The sequence below is a fragment of the Cucurbita moschata genome, unplaced genomic scaffold, assembly GCF_002738365.1.
Source record: "Cucurbita moschata cultivar Rifu unplaced genomic scaffold, Cmos_1.0 Cmo_Scf00009, whole genome shotgun sequence".
Taxonomy (NCBI): domain Eukaryota; kingdom Viridiplantae; phylum Streptophyta; class Magnoliopsida; order Cucurbitales; family Cucurbitaceae; genus Cucurbita; species Cucurbita moschata.
The window spans coordinates 4,716,283-4,733,605 of record NW_019268525.1 but is presented as its reverse complement, the minus strand read 5'-3'; the positions used below and the strand labels follow the sequence as shown (position 1 = coordinate 4,733,605).

The 17,323-nt window shown below is 38.1% G+C and overlaps 3 protein-coding genes across 3 annotated transcripts; all 3 read left to right on the top strand.

Annotated features, from left to right (window-relative positions):
- Positions 1–12,534, top strand: LOC111447866 (ferric reduction oxidase 7, chloroplastic-like). Its single transcript, XM_023087231.1, has 12 exons — positions 1–344; positions 436–704; positions 977–1,077; positions 8,662–8,825; positions 9,105–9,198; positions 9,277–9,489; positions 9,573–9,807; positions 9,909–10,236; positions 10,337–10,604; positions 10,694–10,949; positions 11,579–12,020; positions 12,139–12,534. Exons 1-12 carry the CDS (start codon positions 71–73, stop codon positions 12,309–12,311), a joined length of 2,817 nt encoding a protein of 938 aa, XP_022942999.1. The 5' UTR covers positions 1–70; the 3' UTR covers positions 12,312–12,534.
- Positions 4,121–6,910, top strand: LOC111447865 (cinnamoyl-CoA reductase 1). The gene is made up of 3 exons (XM_023087230.1): positions 4,121–4,732; positions 5,992–6,341; positions 6,581–6,910. The coding sequence occupies exons 1-3, from the start codon at positions 4,247–4,249 to the stop codon at positions 6,726–6,728; spliced, it is 984 nt and encodes a 327-aa protein (XP_022942998.1). The 5' UTR covers positions 4,121–4,246; the 3' UTR covers positions 6,729–6,910.
- Positions 12,535–13,758: 1,224 nt separating the features above from the next.
- Positions 13,759–17,312, top strand: LOC111447863 (endoglucanase 25-like). Its single transcript, XM_023087228.1, has 6 exons — positions 13,759–14,407; positions 14,815–15,119; positions 15,334–15,795; positions 15,980–16,115; positions 16,230–16,402; positions 16,568–17,312. The coding sequence occupies exons 1-6, from the start codon at positions 14,029–14,031 to the stop codon at positions 16,967–16,969; spliced, it is 1,857 nt and encodes a 618-aa protein (XP_022942996.1). The 5' UTR covers positions 13,759–14,028; the 3' UTR covers positions 16,970–17,312.
- Positions 17,313–17,323: the final 11 nt, after the last annotated feature.

Here is a 17,323-nt window from a genome sequence, read left to right as displayed (position 1 = left end):
GGAAGAGAAATAGAGAGAAATAGAGAGAGAGAGAGAGTTTGATTCAATTATAGGTTTCATCACAAATTTTATGGCAATTGCAGCTGCAGCTAGCAGTTCATCCACGATGAGCCACGAAGAAATTAGCAGCTCCAACAACACCCACAACAAAAACGACGACGACAACAACAACTGCAGCGACGATCAACACGAACACGACGTCGTTATGCCAGGCTTCCGCTTCCACCCCACCGAAGAAGAACTAGTTGAGTTCTACCTTCGCCGTAAGGTCGAAGGCAAACGATTTAATGTCGAACTCATTACTTTCCTTGATCTATATCGCTATGACCCATGGGAGCTTCCTGGTATTCTTATATTCTTTTCATTTAACTCCAAACCCTATTCCTCAATTTCTCTTCAATTCATTCAATCTTTTGGATTCTTATTTATGTCTAGCCTTGGCTGCCATTGGCGAGAAGGAGTGGTTCTTCTACGTCCCTCGAGATCGCAAGTACCGAAATGGGGACCGCCCCAATCGAGTTACGACCTCCGGTTACTGGAAGGCCACCGGGGCCGATCGGATGATTCGAACCGAGGATTTTCGGTCCATCGGCCTTAAGAAAACCCTAGTTTTCTACTCTGGAAAGGCTCCAAAGGGTATCCGTACGAGTTGGATTATGAACGAGTATCGGTTGCCACATCATGAGACCGAGCGGTATCAAAAGGTTGGTTCTTATTTTGAGCTTAATCAAATAATTTTGTGTTTGATTAGGGTTTGATTAATTTGGATTAATCTAATCATTAATTTGCAGAGGGGAATTTATGAATTTCTTGTTTGCTTCGTACTGCCATATCACTGATCAGTCTCTGACAATACTGTTTTATGTTTGTTTAAATGTTTTATCACCAACTGCGTGATCCGCTTTAAATTGTCCCCCAAGTTTTCAGAGGGACAGCTTATGAACAATGTTGTTTCCTTGTTTTTGATGTCACACAGACCGAGATTTCGCTATGTCGTGTTTACAAAAGAGCTGGCGTTGAAGATCACCCGTCGCTCCCTCGTTCTCTCCCGTCGAGAGCGTCGTCGTCGTCTTCGAGACCGATAAGCTCGTCGACACCGAAGAATCTTCATCAAACTTCATCGTCATCTACAGACAAGTTTCAGAGATTCGAACCTCAATTCAACCACCATCTTCAAATTGGTGCCACCATTGAAACCACCGCAGCCGACGCCTCCGCTACGAGCTCTTGCGAAGAAGTAACCACCGTCCTCGGCCTCTCGAAACAAAACCCTTTTACCTCAACTCCATTGATCAACATGGCTGCCACTTCTTCTTACACTCCTTTCTTCTCTCCTTCTTCCAATAATTCCCTTGACGACCTACAAAAACTCATTCACTTTCAACAACAACCGCCGCCATCTACTCCCACCACCCTCATAAACTCTCTACCAACGCCGTATTACCAGCCGACGCTACCACCACCGCCGCAGCTACCGGTCGTGTTCCCCGATAGATTGTGGGAGTGGAATCCAATCCCAGATGGAGTCAATCCGTTCAAGTAAATTCTCGACGAGAAGTCTCAAATTTTAACCAGTTACACTATAATCAGGTCGGTAATATTGATACGCTTCTACTTGATTGAAGAATAACGCCTCCTAGCTCAAACTACTTCAATTTCCATTTTCTTTTTTGTTTATTATGCAGCTACATGCGATGAAGCTCATGAACATAAATATATATGACTAATTATAAGTTAGTTTACTATTGTTTCTTGTTGTCAATTATAAGTTAGAAGGGTTTTCATTAGATTTTTAAATAACTAGTTAGAACGTTTTATATTCGTAATAGATCGAAAGGGGATCTTGTTCTTGTAACATCTAGAAGTGATATCAGATCTCAATATCAATAGATTGTCTTCTTTCTGGGACCTTCTTGATCTTTTCAAAATTAGTTACCAAGCAGAGATTCAAACATCTGACCTCTTGTTCGATAATTATGTTTATGTCTAGTCTGAGAAGATAAAAATTTAAGGTCTCTGTCTTTAAGGGCTCGTCGACTATAGGCATTAGGATAGGTGCGTGAGTTGGGGCAAAACATACGGTCATATTTATTACTAAAATTGAGGCACCATGCAAAGGCATTGAAAAAAAATTGAGAGAAAAAGTTGGCAGAATAATTAATTTGAGAGAGCTAAAAGATTTTAGGGTTACAAAATAAATAGCATTATTATGAATATTGTAGTTATTGTGTGTAAATGTAGAGAGAGTAGTTATTAGAGGTCCCAGTTTTGTTAAGGGCAGCCTTCTTCTTTCTTTTTTGAGGACTTTTATAACCCATTTTCATTGCAATTGCAGGCTTGCAGCCCTACTTCGATACTGCCTATAAATTTGTATATAATATATGCTTTCTTTGAATTAATTAATGTCATCTTATAAAGTCTAAACTTTGTTTTAATGACTATATATATATATATTACGAGTTTGAGTCGATGTCAATTATGGTATTGAGTGTATGTGAGTCTTTTGGCTGAGGGGAGACAAATTAGGGTGTCAGGATGACCTTACTAGCGTGGTATTGTGCATGATGCTAGTGGGATGTGTCTTGATATATAGCATTCTTCGCTATCTTTTGATATTGATATGAATCCAGAGACATCAATCATATAATATACTTCAATGAAGATGTGAAGAAAATATTGTTGAAATTATCAAAAGATATTTCAATTCATGCCAGAAGAAGAATGAAATTTCATGTTATAATTTTGGGTGGATTATAATTTAGAGTTATTGTATTTCATTAATGTATTTTAAGACTTTTTATTTAAGTTAGGTTGTTAATTATGGCCATTAAGTATGAATGTTACCGACTCTTGGAATGTCTTTAATAGTTTCATTTTGAGGCTACATGTATGTTGTATTTGTAGGTAGACTTGGAAAATATAGTAAAAGAAGCATTTGTGCTTTTCTTTAGCCAATTGTTAAGTTTCTTTACAATTCTATATAGTTTAAGTTACATGTAGAATCATTGAAGCTCGACATGATCAATCTTGCTTGTGGAGTGATTTGAATCTCAAACAAGTGTTCTTGCCTTGAGATATTTGATCAACAAGAATCATTCAAGTTAGACATGATCGATCTTGCTTGTGGAGTGATTCGAATCTCAAACAACGTTCTTGCCTTGAGATATTTGATCAACAACGTAATCCGAATCTTACTCCCCTTGTAGTGATTCCTTATTTTATCAGATATGGTAGTGAGAATTAAGCAAAGTTGGTGTAACGTGTGCGTGAGGTTGGTTCTTGAGCTCGATGGGCCTCTTTGATTCATCGCTCCTTAAATATGTCTCATTGGCTTGGTGAGCTCGATGATTGTCTCTAAGGGATCCTATCCAACGTGTCATTTACGTGGTTCTTGAATGTCTACATGAAAGACGTAGCGTGATCAACTGATCCTACTAGATGTATAAGATTAAGTTTATGTAAGAAAAAGGTATGAACTCATGTATCATGATATGATATACCATAATAGATCATAAATTGTTGTTTTAATTTAATATATAATGCTATTAGACAACGCCCAAATTTACACATTCGATTGAAAGTGGCACAATGGACCTTCGGTTTTGCTAGACAGTTAATGTATCTAAAAGTATGGAATTTAGACTCTTTAGACATACCCACGATATGAGTTCACCTAACCCACTTATCTAGTCACGATATAGTCTGAATCAGAACTAAAAGATCTTTAATATTTTCAATTAACATTATTTATAAAGGGAGATTAAATATTTCGTGGTCCAGTTATTTTCATTTACATGAACGATTTGGATCAAATGATTTATAACAAGGATAAAATGAGTTATATCAATAGTGTTAATATGATAAGACACCCAACCTTATTTCTATAGTATATATTGAATTATTTTCACATTTGTTTTTTTCGGTTCTAAAAGTAACCTCAAATAATTAAAAAAAGATAAAATAAAAATATTAATGTAATTTTGGAAGTAATAGATTTCCCTTCCAAAGTAATCTCAAATAATTAAAAAAGATAAAATAAAAGTGTTAATGTAATTTTGGAAGTAATAGATATTTTGAAACAAAATACAAAATTCAGAGCACTTTAAAACTATATATCGGATCTTCGGATGCTGAAGTTCAAAAACAAATCTCGTGCAGCTGAAATCTCTCAATGGATAAACACTCATCCTCTTTCTCTTTGCTTCATTTTTCCGATTCTTTTTCCACTCCAGGATCATAGGAGGCCATGGCGATTACCAAGGTGAAAGAGCCAGTTTGTGTGACCGGAGCCAATGGGTTCATCGGATCTTGGGTCATCGGTACGCTGTTGGAAGCCGGTTACACTACCATTCATGCCTCGATCTTCCCCGGCTCCGATGCTTCCCATTTGATCAATCTCCAGGCCTCCGCTAACCCTAATGCTACCCTTCGGATTTTCGAAGTGAACGTAATGGACGGCGAGGCTGTGGCCAGGGCTGTGGAAGGCTGCAAGGGCGTATTCCACATTGCGTCACCCTGCACGCTGGAGGATCCTATTGATCCACAGAAAGAATTGGTGGAGCCGGCAGTGAAAGGCACTCTTAATGTTCTTGAGGCTGCGAAGAAACTTGGGGTACGGCGCGTTGTTCTTACTTCTTCTATTTCGGCTCTTGTTCCCAACCCTGGCTGGCCATCCGACAAGCCATTTGATGAATCGTCGTGGACAGACCTGGAGTACTGCAAATCGCGAAAGGTTATTTTTCCCTGGCTTTTGGTTGTCTTGTTTCCTAATTTGATACTGCTTGATGAAGTCTCGTGCTAATTGCTTGCTAGAAGGAACAGGAGGGTCATTGCCTTTTAGTGTTCTCTCTGTACAAAAACTTGGCCCTGTCCCTATTAGTATTGATGCTACCTACCTATGAACGTAGATGATGAATGCCTTTGTAGATCTTTCCCGCATTCAATGAATGTAAAGTAATGATTGAAGATAGAGATGAAAATTAATGTAAAGTAATGATTGAATTTTGGTGATAAGGTTTCATGTTTATTTCTTAATATGCAAGTATTGTAATCTCTGATATGGGCTCCTATAATAGCAAGAAGTTCAGCCTGCCAAAGAACATTCCTCTTATGAGGGTAAAAAACCCAGTTATTTAGCTTCTGAAGGAAACTTAGTTATTCTGTTTAGGCACCATACATTGTTGAGCAATTTTAAAAGCTTACTAGATCACATAAGAGACAATAGACAATGGGAAATGATAGATTAAAAAGTTTGGGCAGCTGATTATATGATCTCTATAACCTAAGGAGAAAAAAGAAAAAAAATCGTAAGAAATTGGGGAGACCTATAAAGGTGGCCTTACAAGAGCTATGATGAGATGAAAGGCAAACGATGTTCTTATAATATTTTGGCTCTCTGTTTTGAGAAACCTTCTATAAATTGAAAGAATTCCTGAAATCTCCAAACTTACTAGTCAGCAGTTCTTCTGTGAGATCCCACCTCAGTTGAGAAGGAGAATGAAACATTCTTTATAAGGGTGTGAAAATCTCTATCTAGCCGATGTGTTTTAAAAACCTTGAGGAAAAGTCTAAAGAGGACAATATTTGCCGCCAATGGTGGACTGGGCTGTTACATCTTTTATTTGCTTGGGTAAGAGTTTCATGCTTAGAGTTGGATTTCATTTCTCAAGCTGATTTATGAGACTTTGTTCAAGATTGGGGAATCTTTATCTAGTCTATTTCTAGTTATGGGGAGCTGATTATAGGAGTGATCTGATATGCAGGCGAGAGTTCTCATTAGGCAGTTCTCACTGGCTTTTAATTTTCTATCAGTGTAGGTAATCTGTATTTAATTGTTAATCTTATCAATTATATGAAGTTCTACGCTTATATTAGCAGAAAATTAAACTCTTCCACAGACAATCCATGTTCATATTTCATTCTTTATCAACTCTTAATGTATAAAAATTCGGCTTTTAATATTGCTGTTTACTTATTGGAATGATTATGCAGAAATGGTATCCAGTGTCAAAAACATTAGCAGAGAAAGCAGCATGGGAGTTTGAAGAGAAGCATGGATTGGATGTAGTTTCCATCCTGCCTGCCACATGTCTTGGTCCTCTCCTGCAACCAAATTTGAATGCAAGCTGTGCTGTGTTGCAGCAGTTGCTCCAAGGATCAAAGGACAGTCAGGAGTATCACTGGTTGGGTGCTGTGCATGTCAAAGATATTGCAAAAGCACAAATATTGTTGTTCGAGTCTCCCACTGCTTCTGGTAGATATCTCTGCACCAATGGTATCTATCAATTTGCCGATTTTGCCGACGAAGTCTCGAAAATCTACCCTGAATTTCCTGTTCACAGGTCAGACATTAAGTTCAACAAAACTGGCTCTCTAAACTATAGCATATGCTATTATAATTCTGAACCATTTCATTAATAAATTGCATTATCACGCAGTTGGAGTAACAGACATAACCTTACATATATTAAGTGTATAGTATTACGATACAAAGTTGAGGAATGTGGATCAGGCGTATCCTATATATTCTCTTGTTTTCTGCTTACTGAGATCGAAAGTCACTGATTTGAATACCCTGCAGATTTGTGGGAGAAACACAACCCCACTTGGTTGCCTGCAAAGATGCAGCCAAGAGGTTGATTGATCTGGGACTTATCTTCACCCCTCTTGAAGTTGCAATTCGAGATACGGTTGAGAGCCTTAGAAGCAAAGGTTTTCTGAAGCAGTGAGTAAAATAATCATAGTAGCTTTTATTCCTTTTAATATTCCTCCTAAAGTATTTGAATGCAAATTGATATATAAGTTTATCCATGTCATGAATAAAGTAGATCTATAGCTTGTAGAACTGCTATGCTCTTGGTTATTTAGAAGTAGACACATAATATGGTTGGAGACTCTTATCTTTCTGCTATTCTTGATTTGATCTCCTGGGTTAGTTCTGTTTTCTTTCTCTAAATTTTAAGGTGATTTCAGTCCTAATTCAATTGGACCAAAAGCTTCAAAATCAAGATTAGCTGAATCAAGTGAGACCATAAGTTAGGAAGGAAAATGTAGGCTAAATGGACCAAAAGCTATCAGGTGAGTTGCAGCTAGCTTAGGCGAGTTGAAAAGCTAAGAAGTGGGACCAAAAGTGGGACATAATCTAGACGCTAAGACAAGCATGAATCTAGATGTGGTCCGGTGTTGATCCATCATGTTGGCTTGTCCTACGACCATTCTTAGATGCAAGATTGCCACAGTTTCTCAAGTAAGCCTCAGCTGAACTTACAACTGGGTGGTTGCGATTTCTTTTGGTCCCATCTTTTAATTCCTTGAACTTTTTTATTAAATCTAAAATATCCCTTCGTATGGCTAATGGAGATTTTAAAATCCACGAACTTACTAGATACAAAATAGAGCTTCTAGAGTTTCATTATAGATTAAATTTAGTATTATATTCTATATACAAAATAGAATTTTTTTCAACCAGTATTAATTTAGTAAGTATTTTATTATTCATTTAACTATGCTTGATTGAGATGGAATTGAAATAAGAGTATGTCGCATTATTTGCAACCTATAGCAGCATGCATGTTCCCTTAATGTCCACAAAAAATTGTATGCAAGACGCAAGGCCATTAGATTCATAGGGGTCTCTATCTCTCTCGCCCTCCTTTCTTTCATTTTCATCATAAATGCTAAGCTATTGCTCAAATGCATATCCCTATCGCCACCCCCACAAACCTGTTTTCGTGGTGTATTAAATTGGGTTAACTTATAGCTTACATCTAATCTAATTCTTCCATTGGTAAAATTTTCCAGGATTTAACTCTACCAAATTGAGATGAGCTTCCTTCAATTATTCACAATTTATTTATTTTGTCTAAATTTGGAACTAAGTTCAGTCTTTTACAACTATGTATATTCTACTAAAATCTAACCTTAAAACACTCCCAAGTTAAATGGTAGGCCACACAAAATAATACATAAACGTATACGTTGATGTGATAAGTGGGTATTAGAAATTGGCAGGACTTTAAACAAATTGGTCTAGGCTAGGAACCCTAACCTCTAGCTGATAAAGATAGATATATGTTCTCACTTAAGCTAAGTGTTCTTCGAACTTAAACTACTTCTTACCTAATTGTTTTTTGATATAAAATATTTTGAAATATTATCTTAGTTTGTCTTCATAAAAAGAGGTGGTCCGAATTGTGTTTGATTGCATTTCCACACACGTCCTTTCTCTCTTTTTCAAGTTAATTAATTTATTTTTGTTTTTTATTTTCTTGAATAATTGCAACACACAAACAAATTCAGCCCTTTCATTTCTCATCTCCCATCCCTTGTGTTTTGTGGCTCAATTTTTGTTTCAACCAAATTATCCTTCCCCAACATTTTATTCCTAGCCATGCGTAAAAAAAAATAATAATAAAAAAGAAAAAATCTACAAAATTCGAGAAATTTCATCTAAATTTCACCTCTTTCCCATGATTATGGTCCCACCAACATAGTTTCTCCTCCTACACTGGAGCCCATTCTCTATAAAGAATCTGTCTTTAAGCCTTCCATGGCTCCCAAACACCCCTCCTTCTACAACCCCAAGGCCTCCATGGACAACGAACACTCTCCTCACCAACCACTTCTTCCGGCGCCCGAAGACCAGTTTCCGGCGACCGGAAATACATCGGCGATCGTTTCTTCGACGAAATGGGTTCTGAAATTGGCGATGTGGGTGATCTTCAGCGTATGGATGGTGGTTATATTTCTGTATCCATCTTCCTTCGCCTCTCACCTGTTTAGCGAATGGTTTGGAGCCTCCGGACAAACCCTTTTTGGAATCACAGGTTCCTTCTTCTAAACTCTTCCTTTTTTTTTTTTTTTTTCTCCTCTTCTTTATTGTTCATGTTTTTAAATTTAATGCTTAGTTTATGTATGAATTTTGCTTTTTACCGTTTTTAATCATTTGTTATTTTTACTCTAATTTTAAAAAATATTTATATGAGTATGTGTCTAAAATAGTAATAAAATTATTATATATATATATATTAATTGAATATAGATAAACGAATAGAATTAGTTTGTTTTTGGTTTGGATCCTCCATGGCTGATCCAATTACTTGCAGGCGCCATCTTCCTGACTTTCAGTGCGCCACTTCTGGCCATCGCCATCCTCGCCGCCGTATATCTCATCATCTCTCGCGACGACCAGCCTTACGAGTTAGTCATTTTCGAACAAATCTTTCTCTTCTTCCTCGTGTTCTTACTGTTTTAAAGGAATCTGAAATATAATAACAGGAGGAAGAAGAAGAAGAAGAATGGGAAAGAGAAGCCGAGATGGCGGCTCTGGACTTTGCCGGTGCTGGTGGAAGGGCCGTTGGAGGTAGTTACGGCGGCGGAGTTGGTTGGGATTTTGGTGGTTTTGGGCTATGTTTTCTGGGCTATTTACAGCTACACCTTGCGAATGCTGGCCACTGATTTCTCTCGGAATTTAACTTTCTTACAAATAAGGTAATTCAACGAATCCGTTTCAGTTCTGCTCAATTTGACTATCACGTTGAATTCAATTTAGTTTTGAAATTGTTTGGTTGCAGTTGTGAGGTGCTGGAAGTCATGGGGTTAAGGCTTGGTTCAATGGGATTATTCTGTTTAGGGTTTCTGTTTCTGCCAATTTCGAGGGGTTCGGTCCTTCTGCGCCTTATCGACATTCCATTCGAACACGCCACTAGGTACCATGTTTGGTTGGGTCATCTCACTATGCTCATTTTTACTCTTCATGGCTTAGCTTTTGTCATTCAATGGTTAATCCAAGGTCGTTGCATCGAGCAAGTAAGTCTTCGTTATTCTTGATTCAGTTTCCAGTTTCCTTTGGTTTTATAGTTAATCCAACCACTCACCTCCTGCTCTGGATTCGTGTTTTTGCATTGCAGTTGTTGGAGTGGAAAGACATCGGCATCGCGAATCTTCCCGGAGTTATTAGCCTTTTGGCAGGGCTGTTGATGTGGATTACCTCTCTTCCCAAACTTAGAACCATCAACTTCGAATTGTTCTTCTACACTCATCAATTATACATCGTGTTCGTCTTGTTCTTGGCCCTGCACGTCGGCGATTTCGTCTTCAGCATTGCCGCCGGGGGAATCTTCATCTTCATGCTCGATCGCTTCCTCAGATTTATTCAATCCAGAAGAACCGTGGATGTAATTTCCGCCAAGGCGCTCCCCTGCGGAACGGTGGAATTGATTATCTCGAAACCTAGAAGTATGGATCCAAGTCGATTAATTTCTTCCATTGACTTTTGGTGCTTCGTTGTTCTGCGGCCTAATTTCCGCTATGTTTTTCTTTTATCTGATTGATTTAGGCCTGCGATACAATGCGCTGAGTTTCATCTTCCTGCAAGTTCGAGAGCTGTCGCTGCTGCAATGGCATCCGTTCAGTGTGTCATCGAGTCCATTGGAAGGGGAGGATCGGCTGGCGATTCTGATAAAAGTGCTTGGGAAATGGACAGAGAAGCTGCGGGGAAAGATCTTGAATGATAAAGCCAAAGAGATCTCTTCTGATAAGCATCAATCTGTAATGACTGTTTCTGTTGAGGGACCTTATGGCCATGAATCTCCATATCACTTGATGTGAGTCTCTCTCTGTCTCTCTGAAAATCACCATTTGCAGTAGGATTGAAGCTTTTGAGAGTAAATTTGAGACTGTTTTATGTCTGTAGGTATGAAAATCTAATATTAGTAGCAGGGGGAATTGGAATTTCGCCGTTTCTAGCCATCTTGAGTGACATTCTCCATCGTATAAGAGATGGGAAGCCATGTTTACCAAAGAAGATCTTGGTTGTTTGGGCAATCAAAAACTCATCTGAGCTTCCTCTTCTCTCAACCCTCAATGTGGACTCCATTTGTCCATTCTTTGCAGATAAACTCAACATCGACATCTCCATCTACGTTACCAGACAGTCGCAACCACCACCGGTATGTTCTTTGCTTTTGCTATTGCTATTGTAACCGTCCAAATTCACTGTTAGCAGATATTGTCATCTTTAGACTTTTCCTTTCATACTTTCCTCAAGGCTTCTAAAACACGTATGCTAGGGAAGGAAAAGGTTTTCACACCCTTATAAACAATGTTTCGTTCTCCTCCCCAACCGACGTGGGATCTCACAATCCACCCCCTTTGGGTCCTAGCGTCCTCGCTAACACTCGTTCTCTTCTTCAATCAATATGGGACCCCCAATCCACCCTCCTTCGGGGTTCAGCGTCCTTGTTGACACACCACTCCTTTGGGGGCTCAGCCTCCTCATTGGCACTTTGTCCGGTGTCTAGCTCTTATATCATTTGTAACATAGATGTGTGAGTTAGAGTGATGTCATTTGACTCACGAATCCCCCATAGCTTAAGTAATTCCCATAAATTAGGTATTCAAGGAAGTTTCCAAACGCGTTTTAAAATCCTTGATGGAAAGTCGGAAAGGGAAAACTCAAATAGGACAATATTTGATAGCGGTGAGCTTTGATTGTTACAATTATCCATCATTAAAATGTTGGTTTGGATCTTTTCATATCTATAAAAGTGGCGTTGGTGCATATTTAATCAATGAACAGGAAGGTGAAATCCAACCCTCAAAGGTGACTTCAATATGTCCACTGTCAAAGGGTTGCAACATGTCTGTGTTGGTTGGAACCGGTGACAATGTGTGGTCAGGGCTGTATGTTATTTCCTCAACAGTTGGCCTCGTGATCTTAGTGAGTTTGATGGACTTCTATTACATCAACCCTTTTAACATCAAGAAATGGTGGTACAAAGGCCTTCTCTTTTTTCTCTGCATGGTTGCTAGCGTTGTCCTCTTTGGAGGCCTTGTGGTTTGCTTATGGAGCCTTTGGGAAGAGCACATTTCAAGTAAAAGAACTACTCACCACAACGTTAATGACATTGAAAAAGTAGGTGAAGACATTCCCAAAGACACTCTTGCACAAAAGGATTTGAATCCCAAGGCCTTTGCTAACTCCACCACCATCGAGTATGGAACCAGACCAAATTTCGACGGTATGTTTTTTTATAACCTTTCGATTTTTCACTCATATGAATGTGTTTAAGATTCTTTAAAGAATTAAACATTTGAAAATTCAAATTTATAAGACGGTTTTATGGATTTGATAAACAGAAATTGTTGAATCGGTAGCAGAGAATTGGGGGAAGGTAGACATTGGTGTATTGATTTGTGGTCCTTCAACACTTCAATCAAGCGTAGCAAAAGCAATTAGGTCACACAACATGGTAAGACGACGTGCCCATCATCCAATCTTCCATTTTCACAGCCATAGTTTTGATCTTTGATGCGAAGTCTAGTTCATGGGCATCATATTATGATATGATCAAACTTTCTATACTCTTCGTCTTAAATACGTTAAGAAAATACCATGTTTGTAAATTATAGGTATATATATATATATATGTATATAAAAAGGAAAATGTGGGTTGTTAGAGTGTCGGTGGGCAAAGCTCCTTCGTCAGCTTCTGTATATTTGTGGAGACCAAGCAAAGCCAACAGCTCACACAATCCTCTCTCACCTTTTTTTATTTTTAATTTCTTTTCATTTTATTTTGGTTTTCACTGTCTGCCTGTTGTGCAATTATATAGTTTTTTTTAAACATATAATTTTTAGAAGAAATAAAATGTTTTATCCAAAGAATAACTAGCTCAATTGACTAATATATTATAATTTTAACTAAATGATCCAATTTTTAACTCTACATGTTGAATAAAAAAAAATGAAAAATTGAAAAACTAAATAAAAATAAACAGGGAAATATTTAGTTAAAAGTAGTATTGACCCAACCACCCAACTTTGAGTGAAAGTTTCAGTTTCTGAGGGGGAGATAAGAGACAGGGAAATATTATTTATATTTGTTTATTTATTCTTTAAAAAGAAAAGATAATAATTTTACATGAAATTAAATAATTAGCGTTAAAATTAAAAAAACAAATGAAAGAAATAATAATAAGAAATGGTAGACAGGTTGTCGGCGTTCAGTCCCAGTCTCTGTGTCTACCGAATAAAAATGGTGGAAATTATATTTCCCTATAAATAATTTGGTCACCAATTAATTCATTCCAACCTCCCCCATCACATCTATTGTTTTTCTATTTCTTTTTTTTTAAATACTAATCATCAGCCTAAATTACTATTTTACCCTCACAATTTCAATTCCTTACAAAAGCCTCAACTTTTTACATCTACAATTTCTCTCTCTTTTTGCTCTCTTTTTATTTTCTGTGAAAGTTTTGAATTTTTTTAATTTAGTATTTTCAGTTCTAAGAAAATGTGTAATGAGAGTTTAGGTTAAAATTTTTGTTAATAGTATTGATTTAGGTTAAAATTTAGTGTTACCAATCATTTTCAAATTTTAAATTATAAGAGAATTTAAATGATGGTTAAAATAAGAGGCTCAGAATGTACCTATCTAATTAATAATAAAAAAATAAATTTAACAGTAAATTTCTTTTATATTAAAGAGATTTAACAAAATTAGGAAAGCAAGAATTTTTTAAGCATTGATATTATTATAGGGATAAGGGGTAAAATGGTAAATTGAGGGATTATGTATTAGCATTGATATTATTATTATAGTTTACTACTAATTATACGATAATTTGACTGATTTTGAGCACCGTCGTTCGCTTTCCCAAAATTTAATTTAATTTAATTGATTGATTGATTGATTAATTAAAAGAAAAAAGAAAAAAAAGCCCAAAAAAGTGTTTTGAGCAAGCAGAACACAGACAGCCATTGCTCTGCTTTCCTTTCTTCTTCATATACATAACTCCTTCTGTGCTTTCACTGCCTTTAATTCGCTACTCTCTCTCTCTCTCCTCTATTTCTCTCTCTACATTTTTCCATAGCCCATTTTTTCAGTTCGATTCCGTAGATCTGGGGCTTTCCTCCGTTGTCGGTGCCGAATTTCATCTCTCCGTTCTGAGATTCTCACTCTTTGATTTCCTTCTTTCATTTGAGTTGCTTCCGATTCAGAGAGGTAGGAGGAGAGATCGAAGATGAGTATGTACGGGCGAGATCCGTGGGGGGGTCCGCTTGAGATTAACACGGCGGATTCGGCTACCGACGACGATCGCAGCCGGAATTTGCAGGATTTGGACAGGGCCGCTCTGTCTCGGCCTCTCGATGAGACTCAACAGAGCTGGCTGCTTGGACCTGGCGAACAGAAGAAGAAGAAGTATGTGGATCTCGGCTGCATTATTGTCAGTCGGAAGATCTTTGTGTGGACTGTTGGAACCCTACTTGTATCTGGGTTTCTCGCTGGTCTTATTACCCTAATCGTCAAAACGGTGCCGCGCCACCACCACCCCCACCCGCCGCCGGATAATTACACTCTTGCCCTCCATAAGGCACTCATGTTCTTCAACGCTCAGCGATGTATGTCCATCTTGCATCTCTTACTACTGCTGCCCTTGATTTTGATCATCGTGGTTTTAGATTGTTTTGCTTTCTGTCTGTTGAAAATTTGGGATGCGTAGTTAAGGAAATTAGTTGATGATGAAAACGTTTGTTGGTTATCTCAAGATCTATATGTGAATTGATGATTGCCTCGGTGAATAAATCATCCTGTCAATTTCGAAATTTATTACTGGCTAACCCCCGTACATTACAGAACTTGAAATTTGACCCTGTTACCAATTAAGTTCTGATGAAACGGGGGACTGGATTTGTATTTGTAGAGTTGGGCAGTAAAGATTTAGCTTTATGTTAGTTGTCGTTTGATAATCAGGAGAGCACATGATATGGTGTTGTGTTATTTACTTCATTTTCGTTCATGAATGTAGCTGGTAAGCTCCCGAAGCACAATAATGTGTCCTGGAGGGGTAATTCCTGCACGCAAGATGGCGATGATTCATCTCTCTTTAAAGATCTGTCTGGTGGCTATTATGACGCTGGAGATGCAATTAAGTTCAATTTTCCTGCCTCTTTTGCCATGACCATGTTAAGCTGGAGTGTCATTGAATACAGTGCCAAATATGAAGCTGCTGGAGAGCTCAACCATGTCAAGGATATTATTAAGTGGGGAAGTGATTATTTCCTCAAGACTTTTAACCATACTGCTGATTCTATCGGTACCATCGCCATGCAGGTATGAAAAACTCACTCATGTTTAATTCTTATTTAATGTCGTAGATGACTTGAAGTGAATTATGAATGAATTATGAATTTGAAACGTAGTGTGTATGAATAATCTGTATCTTCATTTGCATGAGTCTGGTTTTTGTTTAGTTGTGCCCCTATAATTTTATTCTGAGTCTTTTGTTCAGCGACGATAAACAAAAATTCTATCCATCATATGACAGGTTGGAGTAGGGGATACCTCTGGAGGAAATACAAGTCCAAACGATCATTATTGCTGGATGCGCCCAGAGGACATTGATTATGTGCGGCCTGTAATTACGTGCAGTAGTTGCTCAGATCTTGCTGCCGAAATGGCTGCTGCTTTAGCTTCAGCATCGATTGTTTTCAAAGACAACAAGGCATACTCACAGAAGCTTGTCCATGGTGCCAGAACACTCTTCAAGTTTGCCAGGGATCAGAGAGGCAGATACAGTGGAGGTAATTCAGAAGCTTCAATCTTCTACAATTCAACTAGTTATTGGGATGAGTTTGTATGGGGTGGAGCTTGGTTGTATTATGCTACTGGGAATTCCAGTTATCTTCAACTTTCTACCACTCCTGGCATTGCCAAACATGCGGGTGCGTTCTGGGGTGGACCTGACTATGGAGTTTTGAGCTGGGACAACAAGCTTGCAGGCGCCCAGGTTCATTTACGAATTCTCATTGTCCCTGTTTTGTAATTTTTATTCTTAAAATAATGTGGCATTTCTCTTAGACTTGTGATGAATTATAATACGTTCTTGTCACAATATTGAAGGGTACTCGTTGGTTTCTTGCTATCCATTATGGGGTGTACTTTGCTGAAATTCCTTGTACCATTTCTTGTAGGTTCTTCTCAGTCGTTTGCGATTGTTCTTGAGCCCTGGATATCCATATGAGGAAATCTTGAGGACATTCCACAACCAAACTAGCATTGTTATGTGTTCCTACCTACCATTTTTCACAAAGTTTAATCGAACTAGAGGTACACCACTCATTGGAAATTGAACTCTTTTAACCTTACAGTTACTCATCATCATTAGTTATAATTTACGAATATAGTTTACATTTTTGCTATCTTGTTGGGGTGATCTTATAGGAGGCCTAATTCAGCTAAACCATGGAAGGCCACAGCCTCTTCAGTACGTCGTCAATGCAGCCTTTTTAGCTACCCTGTACAGTGATTACTTGGAAGCGGCAGATACACCTGGATGGTACTGTGGGCCCAATTTCTATTCAACTGATGTTTTGCGCGATTTTGCGAAGACCCAGGTATTTCATCCTTCTTTACACATTATGTTGAACTGCTTACTGAACATCGATTAATTGAACCGAATTGACATGAGTATGAATTGGATTGGGTTGGTTCATCAGTTTAGTTCAGTTTCTTACCCTCAATACACGCTCAATTCAACACTATTCTTGTGTGTTCTGCAGATTGATTATATCCTTGGCAAAAACCCGCGCAAGATGAGCTACATCGTTGGTTTTGGCAATCATTATCCGAAACATGTGCATCATAGAGGTGCATCAATCCCAAAGAACAAGATCAAATATAACTGCAAAGGAGGATGGAAATGGAGGGATACAAAAAAGCCTAACCCAAATACAGTTGTTGGTGCCATGGTTGCTGGTCCTGACAAGCACGATGGGTTTCACGATGTTCGCACCAACTATAACTACACTGAGCCAACTCTAGCTGGAAATGCAGGCTTGGTTGCAGCACTAGTTGCTCTTTCGGGTGAAAAAACATCTGGAATTGACAAGAACACCATCTTCTCTGCAGTGCCTCCAATGTTCCCAACTCCACCACCTCCTCCAGCACCTTGGAAACCTTGATCATATTACTCATTTTTCTGGAAGCATGTCACTTAAGGTTGCAGGAAACGCTGTTGGTTGTGGTCGGATTCTGAAATTTCTGTCTAGGTGAAACTGAAGAATTTAGGGAAAGAATGTAAAACAACAATATGCTTGGCAGCGAAACCACAAGTCAAATGATTGAGATAACTATTAAGGATTTTGGCTTTAGGGAGAGGGGGTGTTTTTGATACCTGTTTTAATCCATTATTCTGCAACTCTCGATTTGGAGTTTGTGATATAGGTAGTACATAATGTATTCTTTAAACACACACAGTTGTAGAGGTGAAAACGTTTGACAATAAGTTGCTATGTTTTCTTTTCCGAGTCTTTTCT